We start from the raw sequence: 25802 nt of genomic DNA, 5'->3' as shown, positions 1-25802 counted from the left end.
ACCCCATATACAGAAAGACAATAAAGTGGTCTAAAAAAGTTACACTATATCTTTTTAACTGCAGCTTGTTCAATGCGTTTACAGTATATCAACATATGAATGTAAGTTGTGGTAAAACTCTAGTATTTCGTGACTTCCTTTTGCATACATCAAGATACTGGATACAAAACTCGCACACCGAAGAGAATTTTGAAAATCCTACAACATCGACTCATCGTCATCATGACCCACTTCACAGACTTTCTGGAAATTTAAAATACCACCAATTGATTCCAATTTGTCCAACTAATAAACGTAAAAGAAGAAGATGTCACGTATGCTATTCACATCAAATGAGAAAAGCCACAAATTTGATGTGTAAAAGTTGCAAAGTTGCGTTATATTTGGGGAGCTGTTTTGCTACCTACCATCAAAAAGAAAAATATTAAATGCAGAATTTCGTTAAAGTGGAGATATTTTATTTTCAAGAGAAGCTTAATAAAAAAATATATTCTAATTAAATTACTATAAATATCATTTATTTACACGTATAATTTAATAAAAAGCAGCTAAGTTTATTATGTTGCAATGAATTTTATATTTTATATTTGTCCATTTTAATGAACAACTTTGCAAAAAGTTCCGGCGACAGGGAAGAAAATTTTTTTGAACCGTGCGGACGTGAAAGTGTTAATTTCGATCGTGCAGAAATAAATCCGTCGACAAGGGAACCTAATGATTCAGGGAAACTGATAATTTCGAAGATTGTTGTGTTATTATTTGTTTAAGTAACCATCCGTTTCTATTCTGTCGAATGAATAACAAACGCAGTTCAATTTGCATCTCGTGTATTTAATCACCGGGAGAAGAATAAAATATTCTTACAATAAGGAATACGTCTGGATAGAATATAGTTATTTATTATTATTATTATTGTTGTTATCGTTAATTCTCCTCCTCGTCGTTTTACAATATTATATATCGTTCGATCAAAAGCACCATGGGTTTGAAAAATATTTCTGGCATCGGGTGACACACGATTCTTTTGTCGTCGGTCTCCTCTGCATTTCTTATTCGTTTCCTCTTTTTCTTTTTTTTTGTTCGTTTTAATCCGTTTAATCTGGCCCTAATCATGTTAATCTTCTTTCGACACCCCCAATCATCCCTTAATCTTCCCCATCATTCGATTTTAGTACGCACACGTAATATAGATCTCGAAAGTTGACACGTTTACACGATACTTATTTTATAGTACGCACACATAGAATCCATTTGTAAAGTAAAACGGGTCGACGGTTGGCCGATGTCGGATATATTCGAGTGTTGGTTAACATTGTTTGTTCAAGCGCTGTTCGATTGAGACTGAACAAAGTTCCATTGAAAATCCAAATCGCGATATACCCTTCGAGTCTCGTTCGTTGCCTAGGACTGCAAATTAGAGCTCGTCATCCTTTCAACCCTTTCAAGACCAACGACGGAAACCGAGTTCTAAACACGAAGGTGTTGAATTACGGCGCATGTCGTAATTATAAATAATCGATGTAATCACCGTACTACCGGATGATACAGTATATTAATGTAAAGGATCGTAATCAGTTCACAGAAAATTCGAAAATCGTGCTTCGTTGAAAGTTGATTCGTCTTCAAGGGGTGAAATCGACAACGAGAACAGTCTCCAGAGTTTACCATCTCGAATTCGTCGGAATTTCTACGTTTAATCCGTTAATATCTCGGCAACGAACACCCACGCAAACACAGTCGTAGGACGTAAAAAAAGGCCATGAGTAAGCTGTCGTCTCCTCGTGCCGCGAGAATCACTTCGAACCGGCAAAATGAAAATATGTGTGAATGAAACGCAAGCCCGATTGATTGATATCAGTTTAATTATACAATAATTAATACTTCTCATCGTCTATGAGTAACATTAATTACATATGTATATATACATGTACACGCACATATATATATACACGTGTGTATGCGTCGTATAATAAATACTGAATTACTCTTCATCGTCTCGGTAATACTTAAGTGCTAGAAGTAAGTCTAAATTACACGCTAAACGATCGTCAAAAATATATGTGATAGCGTTAAGTCACAAAAGGTTTTTTTCCCCCTTCCTTTACGGTCAGTCGTCTCGAAAAAACCATTTCCTCATCTCTCTCTCTCCTCACCTGTTACGATTTTCTTCTGCTCTCTCTCTCTCTTTCTTTCTCTCTCACACGTACACACACTCTCTCTCTCTCTCTTTTGTCTTCATTCAGCTTCTTTCCTTTTAATTCGCTTCCTCTTTTTCGAGCATACACCGGACATCGGACGACGAGAAACGAGAAACAGAAAGGACTAAATTATTCAGTCTCCTCGGAACAAGTTTGCTGCAAATGGAAGGCCGTGTTTGGTTTCGATCGAAAACAGAATTCGTCGGACACTGACTCACGAACCACGTACAACCTTCTCTGCTGTGTTCGGTTAACAATTGGTAGACGATGGATTATCGGTTAACAGGTGTTCCACACACTTTTACGCGTCGCGGCCGCGGCCGAGGTTTAAATTCCGCGCGCCCGATCCGTCTCGCGACACGCCATTTTGTCGGTCACGCTGGAAGCTTTCCAAAGAAATGTTCAATTTCGATCGGAACATTCGAATTGTTCGCGCATTTTAAACGAAATTCTTCGCGTTCGTCGATTCTCAATGTTTCCGGAAACATCGTGAATCTTTAACGAAACGTTTGTCACGCTGATCTTCTCCGTTTTGATCGTCGAGCAGCTCGCGAATTTTGATCGTTCACAGCGAACGCGAATATAAATTTCATCGATATCTCAATGTTTCGTTATCAGATACCTCGATTATTCGTTATTTTAAGATTCTATATGGTCGAATACATGTATGAAGATGTGGTTCAAAAAGGATCATCCTTCGAAGACTGACTTGAACACTGTGTCACCCTCATTTCGAGATGTTTACGGATCGCAAAATGGTATCCAGTCGTTCGAACCGAAATCGAGTCGCAGAACCTGAACCATTCGGCCCGTATATCAGCTTGAAAAAGTTGAACATTATCGAGATATACACTAAACACTCATCGAACAGTCGCCTCGATCAACTATTGTTATTTAATTAGTGACCGTGACACGGCTAGGAAAATTAATTGACGATTATAATAGTAAAAAGTCTAGGGGAACGTTTAGTCAGCGGGTTTCGGAATATAAAGCGTGAATCGAAATAGAAGATATGTCGTTAGCGTTTCAACACCGAACGTTCGGAGCCAAACCTTTGTTGTCCTCTACAACAACGCTCCGTTTAGTATTATTATTATTATTATTATTATTCTTTTTTTGTAATTGTTGATTCTTCCTCCCTTCCCTTTTCTCTAGCTTTTTTTCATTTTTTTTGCTTTTGGTTGTAAAAGTAACACGTAGCAGATGGATTAAAAACCGCGCGAACGAGCTCGATCGAACTTCGGTCACTCTCTCGTTTAACAAATATTAGATACAATATATATATATTCATATATATATATATTTAAATATTTATATTTATACATATATTTGTGGTCGTAAGGCGGTACGGCACGAGCCATCGTTTCAAAACTAGATCACGTCGAAATCAAACGAGGAAAATCTGTATTTAACATTGGATTCGGAAATAAGGAAGTTCGGATCTCGAAGATAAGACGATAAAGACATAAAAGAATAGTTTCTCTTCAAAATGCTAACACAGAGCTTCTCCAACATGCCCAAGTTCCAGTAAACTTTCGAAAACGCGATTCTCTGCCTTACGTCCACAGATATATTCACACATAACAATATTCGTAGACGCGAAACGAATCGACAAGATTAGAAAATTACATCTCTTCAGCCTCGACCCTCTAAATTCGCGTGATCTAACGTCACCTACTATTCTCTATCGTCCCCGATTGACGTTCAATCGTCCCATTGTTTTTCTTCTTTTCCGTTTAATTTCGTATCCGTTTCATTTTCGTCTTCTTCTCTAGCTGGTTCCTCGAGTTCTACGGTAATCTACCGGTCTAGCCTAACACTTTTTTTTCTCCGGAGAAACAAAAAGAAAGCATCCACCCTCCTAACTCATCGCTCCCTATCTCTCTATCAGTCGGAGAAGTGATGAAACCAAGCCTGAGGGGTAGTTTGATTCGAATACTACGATTGTTTAAGGACTTCAGTCGTGGCGTGAGCGCCATGGTTCGGTTGGACCGCGGCGTTGCACGCGCCAGGAGCTTAAACGTTGCGAAGGGGCCGATACACGTTCACGTTCCTCGCCTCGCGACGAGATCCCGCGACGAATCGGAGGAATTTCTCAGTACACCGTTGCACCCGTACACGCGACGATCCGTCGAGCGACGATATTCATCGAGATTCAACAATTCCGCTCGCTTTTCTTTTCCGAGATACCTTTAAGTCATTCTGCCTGACGAGAACTTTGCTCTTGTAATTTCAATTACTCGCGAAACGTGTTTTGCATTAAAGACAGTAGAACTCTTCCAGAAGTTGAAGTTTTTTACTTCCTTTCTTTTGTTCTTTTCTTTCTTGAATTCTGAATTCGCGGCACGATGGATCGTGACGTGTACGGGCCCCTCAACTTCGCCGTATGAACCGGAAGTGCGCGAGAGCGCGCCGAAGAGCGACTGCCTCCTGCATCTCGAGCTTTCCTTTTATAAAATATCCGCAGCACTCGAAACTCGCGAAGCGTCTTACTAGCAAAAGCTTCATATTTCCAGTCAATAATAGTACCTTCACTGAACCCTTTACGTCCTCGATCCCAGCATCCCCTTTACCATCCCTATTGCAAAGTAACGCGCAGAAATATATTTCACATCGATTCAGTCGTGAACGCATAAAATGGTATTTCGAATTGAATCCAATTCCGGAAAGAAACAGCGAGTTACGTTTCGCTTCTAATTCTAACGTAAACGGTACTTTAACCCTTTGCGGACGAATGTCTGCATTCTGCTGAGATCAAACTTCCATCTTTGGAATACCCAGTTGCGAACAAGTGATTTAACTATTCGAATCGCAGGAAATCGGTACACAGTTTCCTTATTCTCCATGATTTAAGTATTCAGCGTTTAATTTAGCAGAATCTGCAGAAGATTTTGTATGCTTTCAGCAATCTTCGTCCTCGAAGGGTTAAGGATCAAACTGTATTCGACTTCTAGCCTACTGTAAATGGCGCTGCAAGGTACCACCATCGGGACACGAAAGAGTAAGCGTCATATAAATATAAAAAAGCCAAAGGAGATTTCAGAAGCTGTCACGGCTAGCCACGCGCCTCTTCGGCGTGCTCCCGCGGGCGAGCGCCGTTCGACGCGTTCCCTTAGAGTATAAGAAGTAGTCTTTCTCGTCCGGCCCGCGAGCACGTGCGCGGATGCACGCGACGAAGGACAGGATAGCGAAAATGAGGGGAAACTCGCCGGAGATAGCCGCGCGTCCCCCGATTCTACCCCCGCTCTCCCGGAATACGATAATTTCCTAGTTTCATTCCTGGTTTGTGTCGTTCCGTCGCTCTCTTGGTTGTCGGGTCGAACTCGGCCGGGTTTAATACACTAAACGGTGCTGGTAGGGGAATCCCCGTGCTTGGGAGCTCATCTGGTACTGCGAGGCGCTCGAGTAAGGGTCGTACGTCTACGGAATGGAACAGAATGTCACGGTACAGCTTGTCAAATTTATTTCTATAATGCTATCACTATCTACGCATTGTTGCTGTTAATCACAACGAATATAGCAGAGCTGGATTTCAAAGTAGATTCCTAAGCAACTATTCTTGTTCGAGTCGCGTTAACCCCTTGCCCTGTTCATCGACTGTGCTTGAAACTTTATGGTTCTTAGTTTACTAGAAAAAGACGAGAACTTTGTACTCAGTCGTCTGCGTTTAACACGTTGAATGCCATGGGAGTCACCGGTGACCCCCGAGCAAATCGAATTACTGTAATTCACTCGATGAAACTATGATTATTCGCACACGTTTCTGTATTATAAATAATGCTATCCATTGCGGTGACATTCAGTCAAATGATTTAATATTGTACTTTTTCCATTTTGTGTATTTTGCTCTATGAAATCGTGCGGCGTTCAACGTGTTAAAGATTGATAACAGACGAGTAGCATCGAATGTTCGTTGGAAATAAATGAATGGCAGTTACATTTGACGAATTCAAGTGAATTCTATCACCCTGACACGTTATCGTAAGGCGAGGGCTTACGCGACAGTCGGAAGATCCGAGTGAATAGTATGAAACTACTTTCGCTGTTGGTTACGAATCACGCCTCGTGTTTTTCGTGTTTCCGAGGGACGTCGATGCTTAGGAATCCTTCTTTCTTGGAGTGCGCTGGGTGCCTCACCTGCGAGCGTTTCCTAGAGACCATGAACCTCTTCTCCGGCGCGTTGTAGTAGGTTTGCTGAGGGTAAACGAGCCCGTACTGAGGATTGCCGGCGTACTGAGACGCGGCTTCGTATTGTTGGCCGTACTGGCTGCCGAACTGCTCGTAGTAGCTCGGCGGGTGGGTGCGCACGATGCCGATGTCCGACGGCGACAGGGAATCCATGTAGTGGCGGGGAGGATACGGCGAGTCCATCCACGGGATAACTGAACAATCGAATAATTACGTTAAAGGTTTCATGGTAACATTACTCTGACAAATAAAGACATACTGTATTTTTATAGGCAATAGTGTAATGAGCACTGTAATACCGAGAAATTAATAATTATTTCTAATTCTCGTGGCAGTCGACGCGTTAACACTAGAACTGCCGAGCATTTAATACGATAAATATGCAATTCCTATAAAAATTGTAACAATAGATTATTTTCAGTTTCTTCAGACATTCGTTATAGTACTGTGGAACTATTTATTTTCAAAATCATTTCGAATATTCAATGCTTTGAAAATATCAATTGCTAAATAAAAAAGTCGAAACCGTCATTATAATTGATACTGATAAACAGCGCTCAAACGGTTAATCAAGCAAATATCATTAATGAATGATCAATTGAATCATTCTGGGAATACCGTTTCGTGGGTCGTCCTCTTCAAGAAGGTTGCCATCTTCGTCCAGGTTCTCGTACTCGTCGTTTATGTATTTGTGCCAGTTCCTGAAAAACCAGCAGGTCGCGTTAGTTCCACGAAAACGGACGCGTTCGTTCGCAGTTAATATTGTAACGAGCATTCATTTTTACCGGTTACGACGCTTGTTCTCCCAGAGGGACAGGAGGGTCAACACGTCCTCCGGATCAATATCCAATTCCCTCTTGAATCGCGGCTCTTGGTAAATCGGCACGCTGCAAATGGAGAATTCAACAATTTGTACGTTGCTCGGTCTGTCCGGAACAAGTTACAGCGAGAAATATAGCTTTTCTATTTGTCAGATCGACGGATGTAGAAATCTTTCGATTGTCGGATACTTTATCGCGAGTTCAATGATCCTTTGATCTCTTCTGTGATTTATTGTTGACAATACTACTGTATATTATCAATCGTCTTCTCGTTCTTTGACAATTTCTATAAATTGTGAGACAAAGAGCGAGCTTTCTAGTAATGGATCGTTAACGCTTTATTTAACACTACAACCTCTTTCGTTACCTTCAATTGAACTTTAACTGATTTTATCAAGAACTTTTTATAAAGGCAAAAGGTTTGCAAATTGCAAATAACTCGAATTCAATACTTATCAAATAACAGACATAAAATGAAGGAAATAAAAGACAATGCGTTGCTATGGGGAAAGTGGGAGATCTTCCCATTCGATTGGCTAAGCGTTAAGGAAACGTAAATACGTGTTTTGTCTGTTGACGAGTACGCTCCAGACGTTCGAACCGATACGTCTGCACAAACGATATCGGTTTTCGATTCGACCGAAAGCAGATACTCGTATTCGATGGCGCGCGATACAGATTCGAGTAACAATACGCCGTAACGGAAGCACAGAGGCGAAAAATGCAGGTTGCGAGGAAAGCAGCGAGCTGCTCTCGATATCCGAGTCGTCAATGAACAGAAATCATTCAACTTTGCGTCTCAATCGTGTACAGTTTTCAAAGAAATTCTGCAATTCTGCATTATGGATTTCAAAGATTCTGCAGTGATATATTCAACATTTTACACCGAGAAAATCGAATCATTAGCAGAAAGAAAGGACTGAATCTTAACTTTATAAAATCATAAAATTTTCTAAAATTCTGCAAACAAGTTCCCACTGCAATTAATCAGAGCAATACTGTCAAATAATCGTCATTCAATTAAATGAACTATAGTAATTCGATTTGGCGTCCCTAACAAAATTTCCAAAATATTATTCTTCATGTACATAACGAAAAGTCATGCAGCTTTCGACCTGTTAACCGATTACACTCGACAATACCTTCATCAAAAATACTCATCCCTAACAAATTCTAACAAAATGTCCATAACATTATTTTCCATTTAGATGAAGAAGAACTGTACCGCGTCGAACGTGGCAGGAAATCAATGATAGGGCGAGGGGTTAGAAGGCATGACGACACTGAGAACGAGAAGAACGATCCTCGGAGGTGTCGGGAGAGGAGATCGCGCGCGTTTGCGCGTGGGCGCTAGGATGTTGTCCTAGGTCAGGCCTGTGTGGAGCATGCCTGGTGCAACGGGGAAACTGATCGATAGCGCAGCACCGGCTCTAATGCCGGTCAGCTGATTGGCTGGTCATATGCCAAAACGGAACTGACTCGTCAGGTGGTTTCATTCAGCTTTTCTCGCGATGCTCTCTGCCGATATACTCGCATTCGATAACGCGACGCCTCGAGCGGACGGCAGATCGGGGAACGACCGGCAACCGTCCAAGTTTCACGCTCGTTCCCGACGAACTGTACCTCGTAACTTTTCCTTTTCCCTTTCTTCTCAGTTTTCTGGCACCGCGATTTCCATTTTTCTCAATGAAACCGTCGCATTCTAAGAATGAACAGCGTAGACGCTGAATGTTATACCGAAAAGTCGTCGAGCGCTTCGTTCACCTCGGTTATTCGATGTATTTTGATACTTCAAAGTAACTGCTAATGAATGGTAGAAAGGGGAATAAGAAATTGATCCTCGTTTCGTTAAGAAGCGATGAAGATGCGATGAGAATGGGAAACTCGCACTCGCGATATAAAAGTCTTCGAAGATCAATGGAACATATATTTTGGCAGCATCTAACACCTTCATTCTATTTTAAATACGTTAGAATCATAGAAATTTAATCTGTTTCTTTGATATCGAGCTTTCGAAGCATCTACATGGGAACCTGTTTTGCAAAGAAAATGAAATTAATCCTATATATACAGTTAGATGAAGTTATAATCTACGAAATTACATTTAACGATTCAATGACTCGCTTCAACTTCATTCGTTTCAATAGTTTCAGCCGATTTATCGATTTCAATGAAATATTAGAACTAAGAGTCTACCAGACAATCCTACATTCTACGTAACAACCATGAAATTAACCCTCTAGACATCCTCATTACAAATCACAAACTGAATAACTCGTTTCCCTTTCATATCCTATCATTCTCTATATTCATTCGATCGAAGAGAATATAATTGTCACCGAAATAATCGCTGCTGGCGTTACGTTAGCGCCGCGAGAAAAGCAGTTCGTTTATTCCGTATCAACTATTCAAAGCAGCATTCGAAGATCTGCCCCGACAATAGCGAATCCCCTAAAGCAGCCGCGTGAAAGGCAGATTCGCGTGGACGTGTCCTGAAAGGCAGACAATGCTCGCGAGCACGTGATCGGAACACAGAAACGCAAACTGCGGAGCAGATTGCGCGTCCGTCTATCCAGCTGTCTGCCTGTCCGTGCATTATCATGGATCTCGCGGAGTCTGGATGGTAACTAGCCTAGGCTATTCCCGTCAGCTGATTGGCCAGCGATACGCCGAGCAATAGTCTGGCCTGACCTACTTTACCTCGCTGGTTCCATTCAGCTTTTCGTTGGACCCACCCCTTGGAAAGCTACCCTATTGCGTCACGGGTATCGAACGAGCCCCGATGACTGCGCCAGCACCAACACCAACGGCACACCTACGCTCCGCTGTACACACACGTGCAACCGCGAGGGAGCGTCCTGGATTTCCACCGCGATTTCCCGACGACCGTGAATAATTTATAGCGAAAATAAAAATGTGAAACGGCGATGTTTCTTCTTTTACTACAGCGGTTTTCTTTCTTTTCTTCTGGGTTCTTCTTCTGAATTATTGTTCGAGGGGAAATATGTAATTGGAGATGAAGGTTCGTCTTTCGAAGACTAAGTTCGAGTGTTTTATTCGAGAGTTTTAACTTCTGGAACGTGCCACGTTGGGTTTCCGTTGTAAAATTGCTAATGACGTGCGCGAATCGATGTTTGTTTTTGTATAAAACAATTAACCGATATTGCCGAGGAAACTATACAAAATGAAAGTAACGTAACTTCTATAATTAGATCACGTCATTATTATTGCAGGTTTATCTTGTCAGATATCAATGCATTAAGTGGTATTGCTTGTAATATAGAAAAGTTTTCAAATAATCATCGTTTAATCGAATGAAGTATAATAATTCGACTTGGCTGAGGTCACCGGTGAACCCCATGACATGCAACATATTAATAAACTAAGTTCTCGAAATTTAAACGAAGTTCTCCGCACTAAGACTAGTTGTTACCCGTGAAATAATTTTCATTTAGTTTGCGTTTAGCTTCGCAAAGGTTAAGAGTGAACGTTTAAAAGGGGATGGCCGTTAAAGTTTCACGGGGTGCCAAGGTTTTTCCGTGTTTTCTTTCAACGGTAACAAAATTGCGGTGCCCTTTTAAACAATGTTATTTTTGCTGCCTGTTAACGCGAGCCAATTTCCCAGTTCGTTATTCCAGCCGGCGATTGCGCGATTCAATTAAAACTCGCGGGACATTGTGTTTATGGTTAATATTCAGAGGCGGTTGTTGGCGACAGCGTTCCGCGTGCTTCCGCGTGCTCCCGGACTAATTGAAAAGAGCCGACGAGAATTCCAATGGAACGCTTTCCTCGTTTCCCTTTGCCAACGTTGGGGGAAATCTGCCTCGAAATGGAAATTAATTTCCTTTCTGTTGTAACGGATTAAGGAAACCTTCCTCGCGTTTTAATACTCGGAAGGATCTCTGATGCTTCGGATATCCTAAAACCATCGGAAATTGAAATCCTCGATCTTCCAACGGATTGATCTATATTTTCAAACTAACGAAACTAACGAAACTGTTCGCGTATCTCTCGAACGTCCCCGAATTTTAACACTAAAATTAGACGGGTCAAAACGATCCTCTCCTAGTTCCTTCGTGCAATTATTAAAATAACAGATGTTTCTGATAAGTCATTAAAGAAATCAACGTAGCAATGCACTGAATTGCAAATCAATAAAAATCTCAATAGACATTCTTGCAGTTTCTATAAAGAAACTTCAACAAGTCAATTCAACTGCTCGGTTTTAGTGTTAATCACATCATTTTTCGATCAATCGATCAAATTTCTTCACGTTTCTAAACCCACTCACTAAAACGAAGTTCCTGCAACTAGCAATGCTTTCCTCAAGCTCCCAACTACCCAGGAAAAAGACGTAAGAACCAGACAAACCAAAAAATACGAAACCGGATCGAGAGACACGAGAAAAAGAAAGAAAAGCGCGTTTCTCTCGGAAAAATTCGCGAGAACCTGCCGGAACGAATATTTCCCGAGTACAGCTGTAAAACGAGGATCGATTGTTCCCTCCCCATAAATAAATTCATCCGCGCAGCCCGCCGCGGCTCTCATTAAAAATGAATCCAGTCGAAAGTTCATCCGGCTCTTTCTTTTTTTTTTCCCCTTCGCGAGCGTTTCTTCTTTACGTCCGGAGAATTAGCCTTGTTCAGGAACGCGTGGGCGTGTGCATGCGCCCCCTGTGTACGTGTACGTGTGCGGAATGGTGACCTGTGACATTTATTTACAGGTCAGCCGATGCACAGGCCTGGCCGGTCTAAGGTTCGCGCGTAAAAATAAAAGTTTGACGTAAGGGTCGGCCGGCTGACTGGAAACTAATTAATTCATGGGCCGACGACGTCGATCGGTACGTCATCGCGCGCGTCATCCTAATTAATGACGGCCGGTGTTTCCGTGTACACGGGCGGCCGCTATAAATACGTCTCCGCCGCGAAAATATCGACTTCCGATTCGAATTAAACGGTTTTCCTTTATCGCGAGGCGAGGCGTTCCTCGGCTGCGCTGCGCGATCGCTCGTTTATTCTATAGCCTGATGGAAAGATTCCATGGGATTCGTTGCGTCGGTTAATTTTGGCGTTTTTCTCATTATGCGTTGGGAGTTTCAGTTCATAGTTCGTAGGAGACAGGAGACAACACGTTGAATGCCGTATGATTTATAGAGCAAAATACGTGGAATGGAAAAATCGGATGTCGAATCGTTTGATTGAATTGCACTGTCGTTAGTGCACGTTTAATTGAATGTCGCGTTGGGTAGCATTATTTAGAATATAGAAATGTTAAAATAATTCAAATCTTAAACAATTACATTTACTACATTCTCTTCTTGCATAGAGGAACAAGTTTCCAATGAAACTTTTACGATTCTAACACATTGCGGTCAAATGTTCAGAAAACTGAATTGCGATGGCAATTTCCACTGAGGTCAACTTGTATCATAGAGAAACTCAGATATCATATTGTTATGTAATATATGTTAAATAGATAATCATATTGTATTACTAATTGTTATTCTAAACTGTTAGAGTTAAATTAAGTGTATCATATCTTTCAGAAAAGTTATAATTTAATCATCGAAAACTTCAATCCAATGTAGATCCGAATGACTAAAAAACAATCGTAACAGACAAGACGCAACGCCAAACAATTCATAATTATTCCTACTTTTCTTTGCTGCAAAAGACAAACTCTATGGGGAAACGCTCAAGATTTTCGTGGCGCTTAACGTGTTAACCGCAGGACTGAACGCGCAGAAAATACTGGTACGCTCAGCATTGGAATCGAGAGTTATTCCTGCGGGAGGGGTTGCCGGGGGTTGGAAAGGCGCTCGCCGGTTCATGATCAGCCCCCGATAACGACAGCCTCCCCGAGTCGTATCGAACGACTTGGTCGTCAAGTCGACCGCCGTTCCTGCCGGGGGCAACGCCCTCGCCGGCCCTCTCTCATCCCCATTCAGAAAGGAACGTCGAAGAAAACGGGGGATGATGTCGCTCTCCCGCCTCGGGTTTCGCTGCGCGAAGGGTGGAACTCCTCTCTTTCTAACCTTCTCTACGTTTCTCTGTTCGTTTCACTGTTTCTTTCTTCGTTCCTGTATCGTTTCCTTATTGATCTTCCTCTCTTTGAATCTCCTACTTTTCTATTGATCTTTCTTTTTCTAGTTTTCTTTTAGAATTAGTCGCAGTTTTTATATTTTATATTTGGTTCGATTTTTCTGTTCCTTGGTCTCTTGATTTTTCGATTCTCTCGATTTCTCAATAGTGTATATAAATGTTGTATGTATATTTTAATATAAATATTTTACACTTTTGTTTTGTTAAATATTTTACACTCTCAATGTTTCAATCCTTTAATCTTTCTCTCTCGACTCCTCATTACATCTAAGTATTTCACTAGATTTTAACATAAATACTTTATACCTTCAATAAAACTAATTGATCCCTCGGTCTCTCAATGTTTCAATCCTCTAATCCTCTCTTTCAATCTTCCAACCCCTCGACTCCTCAATATCACATCTAAATATTTCACCACATTTTAACATAAACCTTTTACACCTTCAATAGAACTAATTAATCCCTCGGTCTCTCAATGTACCAATCCTCTAATCCTCTCTTTCAATCACTCAATCCCTCGACTCCTCAATATTACATCCAAATATTTCACCACATTTTAACATCAATATTTTCCACTTTTCTTTCTTCTAACCTTTCTTCCCTCAACTTCTCTCCCTGCTCTCCTATTTTCCCAATCTCTCCCTTTCATTCCCTTCCTCCAACTTCTCTCTAAAACCGAGGAGTGGCGGAACAATCGTGAGCGGTTCAACCGAATTCGATTCACCGTCCGCTCCGACGCAGAGCCACCCCTTGTGTATACACGCGTGTTCCACAGGTGAGTTCGCCCACGCACAGCCACACGTCCGAAGTGCAAAAGCAGAGAGGACGGAGGCCAACAGAGAAATACATTGCGACGGTAACACGGTCAAACTGTCTCGCCAACAACCCTCGTCCACGTTCAGCTGACCAATTAAAAACTACCCCAACGCGCCGGCTGTCGGAAACGCTTCTGGAACAAGCTACGTTACGCAACCACCGTATATAACTGCGAGCCGATATTATTTTCTCGCGTTCGACTATCTTTGTCAACGGCCCGGCAGGAATAGCTGCTGAGCAATTACTCTACTGCGCAGTAGTTTCCACGTACGTTGTAAATAAACTACGTGTATTTCGATATTTTGGGGCGATATATACGGATCGGGAATTTTTGCGTTTTGTTAGTCGTGTTAGGATTGAGAATATTCGTGCGTTTCTAGTAATTGGATTAATCACTTAATAATAAATAAACTTAATAATAAATAAATTAAAATTTCACTCGGAAACTCGTGAAACGCAAAGTTCAACCGATTGTCGACAGCTTCGTTGATTATAATGACTCTAGTCAATGATTCGCCGGAAGGAGAAGAAATCTGTATCGTTCGTAACTGAACATTCTCTCTAAAGGATGAATATTACAGGATAATTCGAAGTAACAAATCATTTCGACTCACCTTCTCTTCACCTGCGGCTGCACCGACTGCTGCGTGGACGTCGGCGATTGATAAGAGACGGTGGCCGGTTTCGTGGTGGTCGTCCCGACGATCGCAGCTTTCTCGGACTTCTTCCTGCGGTCCTCGTTCGAGTAGTAACGACTGTACGGCGGATCGTTCCAGGCGTTGGACTCCTTTTGGCCCAACACGTTCACATCGTCCTCCACTTCGAACCTGTCGGAACGGCACCGAAAAACGACTTTGAGGTAATGGAAACGTGCGATGTCGAGTGAACACAATTGTTCTTATGTTAGTTGCAGCAATAAAGTTATAGCGAAACGTGGTAAAGTTGCAAGATTGTTCTCCTGTAATCGAGGAATAGGTCGATGGGACGCTTACTCGTAGTTCTTGTCATAAGGGGAGAAATCATCGCGGACTGAAGAGGATTTCGAGCGAGTGGGATCTTCTTTCGCTAGCGCTACCTTCAATCCACCCAAACCCGACGAAGGGAGGTTTCCTACGGTAGAGATGGGATACAGATTAGTAGAAATAGTTGTAATTAACGGATAAAGGGGAACAGGCAATTTCAAACAGAAGGATAAACGACTAACATTCTACAGTGAATCGTTATTCTTTAGTTTAATCGATTTGGGAATTAATAAGAAAAATAGATGTACGTTTGGAATCAGAGACTGACAATTTTGAGCGCAACGTCAGATTTTTGATTTTATTAAGAGCTACGATAATTGAAGGGTCTTACTCTTCTCCGTGTTGGACGTGTAAGTCGTTCCGGAATTGGCTTCCGGCTGATGATTCTGCTGATTACCGAACATCAGCACCTCCTGCGCTTTCTTAGCTGTGAAACAAACGCTGTGTATTAAGGGGTGACTGTCGAACAATTTGTCGAAACAGGATCTGGATTCTTACGTTTTGGTCTTATGATCAGTAAAGGCTTTTTCTCCTCCTGGTCCAGGAATGGCGGTAGAGATTCGGCCAACAAAACGACCGAGCACAGACTTAGCAATCCTACCCACGAGATCATCTGGAAAGCGGCAATGAGGTTTGGGGATTAGTGGGTTGAATAAGGAACTAAGGAACTAAGGAACTGAGCAACTGAGCAACTGAGCAACTGAGTAACTGAGCAACTAAGGGACTAAGGAACTAAGGAACTAAGGAACTAAGGAACTAAGGAACTAAGGAACTAAGAAACTAAGGAACTAAGGAACTAAAGAACTAAAGAACTAAAGAACTAAGGAACTAAGGAATTTAGGAGCTAAGGAACTAAAGAACTAAGGAGCTAAGGAACCAAGGAACTAAGAAACTAAGGAACTAAGGAACTAAGAATCTAAGTAACTAAGAAACTATAAAAATAGCAAACTAAAGAACTATGAAACAGAAATTCCCCTGATTTTTCGACACCAGCCAAGACGAAAGAACTTAAAATCGATACCAGCCACTTTCCCAGGCGCATTCGTTTTTTAATCTAGATTGAAAGCGTCGTTAGTATAAAGTGCTCCCGTCGCTGCACAAGTCGAAGTTTACGTTGAAATGAAGATAGCAGGTCACTACGAAAGACGCTTAAATGTCACATAATGCGAAATGTCAGGAATCTATTTCCATTGCACGTGAAAAATTAACCGGCATACCGTGTCGCGGTTGCTATAAGAGGTTGCAAATCCTCAGGTACCATTCCATCGTAATTCGAACGCCCATCGATACCTGGCAATCGAACGCGCGACCCGGGAAACGCTTCGCCGATCCGAACCGACAGTACACCACATCTTTCGCCATTCTCGATATTCCTACTCGAACAATTTCAAAATTCCTGAATCCATCACGATTATTCGAAGAAAGTACAAAATACGCAAAGAAAATTGCTACCAACGCGACAATCATAAATAAATATTACAATAATCGTACAGAATCATAACAAACATCTACAATCCAAATATAACAGACATAACACCTCTCGCAAACCTATAATTTATAATAAAAATACAATCTCCCACAACGCGAAACTAAACTAACGCGACGCTGCCAGAAGACTGCCGAGCAAAATAATTTATCACGGAAGATCGCGAAGAAGAAGGTCTTCACGATCGTCGCGATTTTACAATTTCCATGTTACACGGTTCGGACGCGTTTTATAAATAGACGCGGTAGAGAGCCCAGCGAGCCGAGTGCCTAATCTAATCGTCGGAATATCGATTCACGGCCGGGATCGAATTAGAGGCGGCGAATTCGCTGCGCCGGAACCAGCGGCACGGGGCAGATGGATGCTGCGGGGGTTCCCTGGTAGCGCCTACTCTTCCCCGATAATCGAATCACGACTCGCTGCACACGCGCGATTAGTTCACGCAATGCGGTCGGTTTCTATCGGTAATTAGGTGTACAATTAACGACGGAACTGCCAGGTGAGTCAGAACGACCCACTCCGGATTTCTTCTTTTACGACTACCGAGAAGATAACAGACGTTTTAACGATACGCAAAACGGAATTGGAAATCAATTAACCATTTGCACTACAAGAGATTTCTACCAGAAATACCCAATACACTTTATGATGAAATATAGTCAACATTTCATGAGACATTTAATATTTCACATATTCATGTATCTTACGGAACTTGACGTTACATATTATACTTCATAATTTTGCTATACCAAATCGAGTGGCGACTGAGAGGCGCCTACGGAGTGCAAAGGGTTAAAATCTGAATTGCACCGTTGGCGTTTCTATAGGAAAATGGTCGGTAGTAGATTGGAAAGCCGCAGGTACTTGTTTCAGAAATTATTACGGAAACTGATTTAGTAAATTGATATATAAGTTAATTGAAATCTGAATAATTACACGCTTGCGGCTCTCGCGAAGCAATTTTCAGAAGTCGGTTTAAGTACTCGGCAGTAGCGTTAACAATGCATTGCGATTTATACGGAGTCCTTCTAAACATTATGATAACAGATTTCTTCGTGTTTGTTATAATATTCAAGTGAAATTATTCAGTCTTTACATCATTCCGGATATTTCAAACTTTCAAGATATCGGTAACGGCGAAATAAGGAAACTGGAGTTCGTCACTGTAATGACTGGGGAAACTCTCAAGAAAAGAAACTTTGTAATGTACATACTACATCATTTATACAACTACTGTTATGCAATAAGTAACTATGTACTCAACGGTTGTTAGTGGCTTCACTGTGAACGCGACCTTAAAATCACCTCAATATAAATTTAATCGTAATGAAATATTCAATAAAAGATTTATTATAAAACATTGTAATGTATATACTATATCATTTATACAACTACTATTATGCAATAAGTAATAACTATTATTATGCAATAAGTAACCGTGTATTTAAGAGTTGTTAATGGCTTCACTGTGAATGCGACTTTAAAATCACCGCAATATAAATTTAATCGCAATGAAAGGTTCGATAAAGGGCGTAACATAAAATATTGTAGTTGTCGCTTCGATGATACCGGTAAATGCGAGACAAGAGCACTGAAAGCGCTCGGTGATCGCCGCTTCCTAATGGCCATTCTATCGCGCCGGAATGTCAGAGTTCAAACGAACGCGCAACGATGCAGCGCTCGCGCGGGAGGCCGATCGAAAGTGCGGAACCTCGTTAGGATTAATTGGTAATACGCGCCGGGATCGCCGGTCTAATTAATGACGGTAACCTGTAGTTTCGAATTGAACGTGGGCGATCTCGGATTCAAGAATGGCCCTGTTTAAATTGATCTATGGCGAAAGTTAAACTGGTATAAAATTACTTGTCTTTGAATAATGGTTGACGATGGATTGGAAACAATTGTAAAAGAAGATAACATTGCACGATTACCTTTGAAAGTTTTGCTTTGAAATATTAATCTATTTCTAATCGATGGATCGAATGGTGCCTTTTTATTAGTAATGATTGATCCGTGGAATAAACGTAGATTCAGCACTGTTGAAGTTCCCATAGAAAAATTTGAGAATTCAGTTCGACTGTTCGGTAGTTCTAGTGTTAAAGAGATAACAGATGCTCTGAGAAGCTATTGATGAAATTATTTAGCGATACGCGAACCGAATTATATATTAATTGAAGTCTCAACAGATGCACCCTTGAAGTTTCTACAGAGCAACGTCAAAAAGTCAATTTAACTGCTAGTTTTAGTGATGAATTATCTTTATCCGAGAACAGTTATGGGAAAATTCATAGCACAAAGGGTTAACGCATCCAAGGTCAGTAGTTCACTCAAGAATAGAATACAAATTTCAGCATTCCTACTTATAACGAATAATAACGAGCGACGCGAAATGTACTTCAAGCGCCATTTATTTCCGTGCTCGAGAGTCGAATGGAAGATGCTCAACCGAGGGAATTAGCTGCAATTCTCAAGAACCAATCGACCAGAATTCAAGTCCGAAGAGTCCGTGAAAATCGCGGACGAGAGCTTTCGAGATCGAAAGGGGTTGAAAAGTTCAGCGAGTTGCGTTGTCGCATAGTCCGGCCAAACGGCCATTTCCTGGACAAAACTCGATAACGGAAGGAGTACGAGTGACACAAAGAAATGCTTCAGACGAAAGTTGCACGGTATAGAGCTAAACACACGGTGGTAATATTTTGTTAACATTACGGTGATGTTACGTAGTGTTCTCAGTGACAATGGGTACTTTTCTCGATTGCAACGCGATATTAGAAACCGAATTGATAAATAAAATAAAAAATTGTTACGGTTCAAATGATAATCATTTCGTATAGAGCCTACTCAGCAACGCAGTTCAATTTTCAATTTCTTTCAATTTTCGTTACGCAGTGTTCTCAGTGACAATGGATACTTTTCTCGATTGCAACGCGATATTAGAAACCGAATTGATAAATAAAACAAAAAATTGTTACGGTTCAAATGAAAATTTCGTATAGAGCCTACTTAGCAACGCAGTTCAATTTTCAATTTCATTCAATTTTCGTTGCATGAGTAGTCGAATTTTCGGACTTCGTTCACGGGCGAGGGCCAATCGCGGCGAGGCGGCGGAATCGAACGGAACCGGATATAGTAGACCCAGAAATCGTGCACACTTGTTGCGTCCGCGGAAACGCTATAGTCGTTTCTTGCGTTTGTGCACGCGTCTATGCGACCCGCAATTAAAGATGCATTTCATTGACCGTGCCTCCATTGACAAGCCCTGTCTGGCGGGTAAGACGCTGACGTCAACCCGTTCCGCCCGCTCGCATTCCGAACGCATTTTTCAACTTTCGAGAGCTCTGTGCAATTCTTATTCCCGCCGAAAATAACGTTCCAAGGGAAACGTTGTAAATAGAGGTAGCGAAATTGTTCGAGGGTGAAATTGTTCGAGCTGGGATGTGGAATATGCTAAGAGTCTTGCTTTACTCTGCAATGTGGCATTTTGATTGTGGTGTATATTAATACGTTTTCTAAATTGGTGAGTTGAAAGTGAATGGAACATTTTTGAACGCGATGCGGAACGGTTCGAAGTTTAATTTAACGTAGCGACATTTTTGGGTTTCACTGGAAAATGTAAGTTTTGGGATAATGAATTTTTCAGAGTTGGGGAGGATTTAGTTAAATATTTTTGGGAGGAGTTTCTAGTGTATGAGAAGTAAATATTAAGATTCTAATGGTTATTATGTGGTTTTTAGCGAGATTAAATATGAAAATTGCAATGATGAGGAATATTGTAAAAATCGTGCGATTGCAATGGGATAATTAAGAAAACAATGGAGCATTTGAAATGAAATAGGGGGTAATTTAAAATATGGAAACTACCGAGCGATTGAGCAAACTATTTGCAACCCGAATAATTTCGAAGCCTCCGAAATAACTCGAAATAACCGATGTAAACTCCAATTTTAGCCGGGCTTTATCTCACGGAAGCTCGGGCAATTAAATCGATCGAGTGATCGCCCCCGCGATCCAAATTTACACTGAATTATACAATTAAACATCCCCCACGAACCACCCCCACCCAGCAAAACAAGGAAAACGGGTCAGATACAAAATACACGGGAAATATAAATATTTCAAAATTCCTCTACCTTTCTTGAAACTACCTGTAGAATTTTCTATCAAAAGTTCCTGCTTTCTTTTCCCCAAGAAAATAAAGAAAGTAGCAAAATATAATACACATGAAACATTCAAGGATTCCTCCTTGTAAACCTACAACTCCCCACTGTCCCCTGACAAACTAAAAAAGGAAAGACAAACACAGGAAATAAAAAAAATCAAGCTTCCTCCTTCGTTGAAACTACCTGTACAATTTCCTCTCAAAAGTTCCTTTCTCTTCCACAACAAAATAAAAGTAGCAAAATATACACACGAAACATTCAAGGATTTCTCGTTGCAAACGTGCAACTCCCCACAGTCCCTGACAAAGCAAAAAAGGAAAGAGAAATATACACGGGAAATAAGAATATCTCAAGATTCCTCTACCTTTCTCGAAGCCGCCTGCAAAGTATTCTCTTGAAAGGTTCCTGCTCTCCTGCCTGTTTCTCTCTCTCGTGAGAACAGTTCTCCGGGGTCTGCGGAGAACCGGTGTGCTCGGCTGATCGAGGCGGAATGAGCGCCGGGGCTCAGCAGGGCGACTAGAAAACCGGCGGCGGATACGGTCGATCAACCACCCCCACCCTCCCCGAACGAAAGCCTCACCGTCTATCCCTCAACCCTCCTCCGCCCCACGCCGGCCCCCTCCGCCGCGCTCTGCGCTCCCCTTTCCGCCCCGACGTCTGTGCGAAAACCACCCTCCGTCCGCGTTGATACGGGGCTGATATGACGCGGCGTCGGCGCGCACACGCCAGCCACCGCAACAACCGCCGGGCGGAACATGGTACACACACACGCGCTTCGCTCCCCTATTGTGTGGCCGTGTGTGTGTCTGTGTGTGTGCGTGTGTGGAGCTTACGTGTGTCTCTGCCCACGCTATGACCCGATCGGAGCGGCACACTCGGCCCGCTATCCTTGAAATCTTCCTCCACGTCAACATCCTAGCGAGTCTTACTGCTCTAAACTTGCTTGCCGATAACATCACGCGTGTCTTACCGGTGGTTTCAGACGAATGCGAGCTTGTCAGCGTGGCTTGACACTGGAATGAGAATCAGTTAGAATCCATCTTGGAGTTTTAGTTTTCGAGTTCTCTGAGGAACTCTGGTGACTCGCGATGTAGCGTTTTGAAGTATAAACGGCTTAACCCTTTGCGGTCCGAAGTAACAGTAAGAAGTAACAATAATCTATTGTTATGATTTTTATAGGAATTGCATGTTAATCGTATTAAATGCTCGGTAGTTCTAGAGTTAAGGGTACGTTCGTAGAGTTTCTAGTAAAGCTAAATCATCGATATTATGTGTATCATTGCTCGATTACTGAACGCAGCTCCGTGTAGTTTTACGTGCAGTTCCGACAGTGTTGCAACTGCGCTGTAACGTACCCTAAGGAAGCGACTAGCGCAGCATCCCCTTAACTCACTCCTCTTCTTCCGGCCACAGTCGCTGGGGGAACGATGTCGCTACGGATGACGATATCGTCGTCTCCCGACGAGGCGCGCCGTTCGCGAGAATGATCGTCGCACGAGCGGGGAAAACAGTTCACGCTGGAAATAAGGTTCCAGCGTTTTCGCCTCGTAGTTACTGGAATACAGCGTGGGCTGGACGTAATATTACCAAGCTTCTTATGAGACCACTATAAATACCTCCTACATGCCTTTTTTAGCAGTTTGATCGCTCGCAGTAGATCCTTCTAAAGATACTTTATCCATGTTCCGCTGAGAGGTGAAATCTAAAAACAAAAATACGTGATCATTCCAGGAATCGGAGAAATATTTCTTATAGCTGTCTATATTAGGAAACTAGTACTATTAAGATTCTCCTTCAGTAATTCTTAATCCCTCGCATGATTTATTTTAACTATGATCGCTGTAAATACCCCATCAGGAATAATTTATTAGAGAAAGAATTTTTATGCTTGTACTTCTGTTACTGCATTGATAACAGAAAAATAATACTCAATTTCCTTCTAAAGAAAACGAACACTGATTTCTCAAATTCAGTTCAAAATTAGTCCGACACGTTACTATAGATCAAGGCGTTAGAATTACACAAACCTCTAAAAACCTACAAGAAGAATACACCAACCCTAATGTTCATAACAAGTCACACGCGAGTCCCTCCATCCGCTTCGAGTTACCAAGAGAAGCGATAGTCCTCGGACCAGGGGAATCCCCAGTCCAGTAGCTCGCGACGTTGCTCGATAAAATACAGGCCAGCATTAGCGAATTGGAAGGTAAATTCGGCAACGTTACGGGCTGCAATTTTCATCGCGTAAGAGGGTCGGGAGCACGTAATTCCTGCGGTGGAGCACGGCGACGTCGATCGCCGGGCCGGCGTTTCGCAACGGATTTTCCTCTCGCTGTCCGGAGCACGCAGCGCGCGCTGACGACGGTGAAATCGTGGCACCGCTTCCCGTATTCAGTCCCCGGCCGTACTTCTTCAGCCCCCGCAACAGGCCGTACGCCCACGCAGCGCCCCGTTACGCCCACGAGCAACCACCCGGACGCCCACGCTCGCTTTTCAACTCTGTGCACGGGGTAGAGGGCGAGAGAGAGAGAGAGAAAGAGAGAAAGAGAGAGGCAGACTGGGAAACGAGGACAGACGAGCAGAGCGAACGAGAAGAACGAGAACAGGGGTTGAGGGATCAAGCGACGCACGAAACTTCTTTTTTCCCTTCTTTCCGTTCCCCACCCCTCCGCGCCACGCGCGCCGTGACGTCCGACGGCGTTACGTCGTGCAAAATATTTATCGTCGCGGCGGACCGGCCGGGAACGGTCTCGAGACGCTCCCCAATTCGGTAATTCATCCCCAATGAAAACAAACTCCGCCGAACGAGCCGGCTCCCTTGTGTTTGATCGCTCTGGATAAACTCGGGAGACTTGCAGTGGAGACCAAATGAATGAAATTTTTGATAGACACTGGGAATAGGAGATAGTCCGAGATTATTAACCGTTTGCGGACGAATGTCGGCGTTTTGCTGAGATCTAACTTCCATGTTTGGAGTACCTAGTTGTGAGGAAATGATTTAACTGTTCGAACAGAAAGGAATCGGTACACAGTTTCCTTGTTCTCTGTGATTTAAGCATTCAGTGTTTAATTTAGCAGAGTTTGCAAAAGGGTTTGTGTACTTTCAATAATCTTGCACTACTTAGAAGTGGCGGATAATAAGTTAGATAATAAGATAATAAGATATTATAAGTAATAAGATGGATAACAAGCGAGAAATTCACAGAACTAACCTGACACAATACTTAACGTGTTCATTATAGATATTAACAAAGACATAATAACAACGATAACATGACTTTCACCGCTATACATACGACATTGTACCCCGTAAGTTAAATTAGTTTGGAAGGTACTCCAAATATGGAAGCTTCGAGTAGCCGAAGCGACGATTTTCGTCGTCAAAGGGTGACATTCACAGTTTTGATGAGAGGACACAGTCACCTGAACTAATCAGAGGTTTCCAGCGAGCGTCGCTGGCAAGATTGAACAGCTCGAATTCGTGTCTCCGGACCGTGACTTTAACCCTTAGCATTCCGAAGCTTTTCACTATAAATATTTCAACATTTTCCGATCAGATGAAGACGATATTCTGTAAAATCAACTGGACGAGAGATTCACGTGAATCGACGGACAAAGCAATTCGTACAATAAATGCCCGTAAACCTAGTGTTAAAGAATGTAACGCAAACGTTGCAACGCCAAACAATTCACAATTGTTCCTACTTTTCTTTGCTACAGAAGACAAACTCTATGGGGAAACGCTTAAGATTTTCGTGGCGTTTAACGTGTTAATCGATCTATCTCATCCGCGTCGCCAGGATGACGGCGAAGAAGACGGGGGCGGGTCGGCATGAATTAAACGCGGCCGTCCCTGCGCCAGCCGGCGGATACCCGGAAGCGGACTCGCGCCTCCGCGGAGTGTTTACTCGAGATACGACGCATCCCGGCGCGCTACGTATCTCCTCGTAATTGACCTATTTCCCTGAAGAATCGGGCGCACGCTTGCGCGAGTCTCGTCAAGTGGATACACGAAAACAACCAGCGTCTGGCCGACGAGATGTACAGTGGTTCAAGAGAATACTCCAGTTCTCTCTTAACCCTTTGCCCTGCGACACAGGTATCGGGCATGATCGATACGACTACCTTGTCGATAACAATTTACTGGGAAAGAAGAGGAAGATTGTAGGCTCGTTCTATTCCCGCGTTCGCCGTGGAGTATAACTGGTAATAACAGAAGAACGATGTTCCATTGAAATTCGAACGAACTGAATGATATTCATGCTTAACGTCTACTCGAGATCATCGACAGAATGACGTTGTCGTAAGGTAGCGATTTGACATTGTGCGACTAGAATGGGGCGTATGTAGTCAGCTGGTTTAATTAGGTTTAACCCTTAGCACTCCAGGTTGTTTTGTAATGCATCAGCAACTAATTTTTATAGTATTTCTAGCGAAAATTAGAAATGCTATAACATTTCTTCGACCCTGTATTTTCCTTAGCACAAAATTTGGATGCGTGAAAAATCGAATAATTTTAGGGTGGTTTCTTTAAGATTCATTGAAATATCTAATATTATTCCTGGTGCAATATTGGAGCCTACAGAGTTCAAAGGGTTAATGCATTTAACACTAGAACTAAGAATTTAATATGATTGATAATGAAGTTTCTATAGAGTTTGTAAGAATAGATTACTCTCAGTTTCTGCAGACGTTCGTTATAATATTCAGATGAATCTATTTTATACGTCGTTTCGAGTACTCGATGCTTCTAAGATATCAATCATTGCGAAACGTTCGTTCTAGTGTCGATGCTTCAGTTTCCAAACGATAGTAGAGAAGCTTCTTACAGGTGCTAAAAGCTCGAGCTCCGGTGTCGCAGCGTCGTACAGAGGGAATGTTGATGGGACCATTAAAATGTGAATAAACACTATCTTGGCGCACTGCGAAAGCTGCCGCCGCGATGAATATTCAAAGTCCTCGCGATGATAATGATAACAGCGTCGTCCTTCCCGCGCGGAACAGCAGGAA

At 42.3% G+C, this 25802-nt stretch overlaps 1 protein-coding gene across 4 annotated transcripts; it reads right to left on the bottom strand.

Annotated features, from left to right (window-relative positions):
* Window positions 1–810: 810 nt before the first annotated feature.
* Window positions 811–25791, bottom strand: LOC116434795 (prohormone-2). 4 transcript variants are annotated; one of them, XM_076367293.1, is made up of 11 exons: window positions 25622–25791; window positions 22148–22494; window positions 21626–21805; window positions 15645–15759; window positions 15478–15573; window positions 15117–15234; window positions 14739–14951; window positions 7172–7273; window positions 7005–7087; window positions 6336–6580; window positions 811–5618 (listed from the first exon to the last, which is right to left on the bottom strand). In XM_076367293.1, exons 3-11 carry the CDS (start codon window positions 21746–21748, stop codon window positions 5532–5534), a joined length of 1182 nt encoding a protein of 393 aa, XP_076223408.1. In that variant the 5' UTR covers window positions 21749–21805; window positions 22148–22494; window positions 25622–25791; the 3' UTR covers window positions 811–5531. The 4 variants fall into 4 exon arrangements, with proteins under 4 accessions (XP_076223408.1, XP_076223407.1, XP_031849404.1 ...); XM_076367292.1 differs by lacking the exon at window positions 25622–25791 and adding an exon at window positions 22820–22934; XM_031993544.2 differs by lacking the exons at window positions 21626–21805; window positions 22148–22494; window positions 25622–25791 and adding an exon at window positions 21157–21322.
* Window positions 25792–25802: the final 11 nt, after the last annotated feature.

The sequence above is a fragment of the Nomia melanderi genome, chromosome 4, assembly GCF_051020985.1.
Source record: "Nomia melanderi isolate GNS246 chromosome 4, iyNomMela1, whole genome shotgun sequence".
In the NCBI taxonomy this organism is placed as follows: domain Eukaryota; kingdom Metazoa; phylum Arthropoda; class Insecta; order Hymenoptera; family Halictidae; genus Nomia; species Nomia melanderi.
The sequence above is the reverse complement of the archived record's forward strand: the minus strand, read 5'-3'. Positions and strand labels throughout refer to the sequence as shown.

What these genes read in the sequence shown, in the direction of transcription:
- LOC116434795 (XM_076367293.1), bottom strand. Translation starts at nt 21,748, where the DNA reads ATGTTATCGGCAAGCAAGTTTAGAGCAGTAAGACTCGCTAGGATGTTG. An exon ending in ACTGATCATAAGACCAAAAC is followed by an intron (nt 15,574 to 15,644) that starts GTAAGAATCCAG and finishes TTTGTTTCACAG; the next exon opens with CTAAGAAAGCGCAGGAGGTG. An exon ending in TCTCTAGGAAACGCTCGCAG is followed by an intron (nt 5,619 to 6,335) that starts GTGAGGCACCCA and finishes TCCATTCCGTAG; the next exon opens with ACGTACGACCCTTACTCGAG.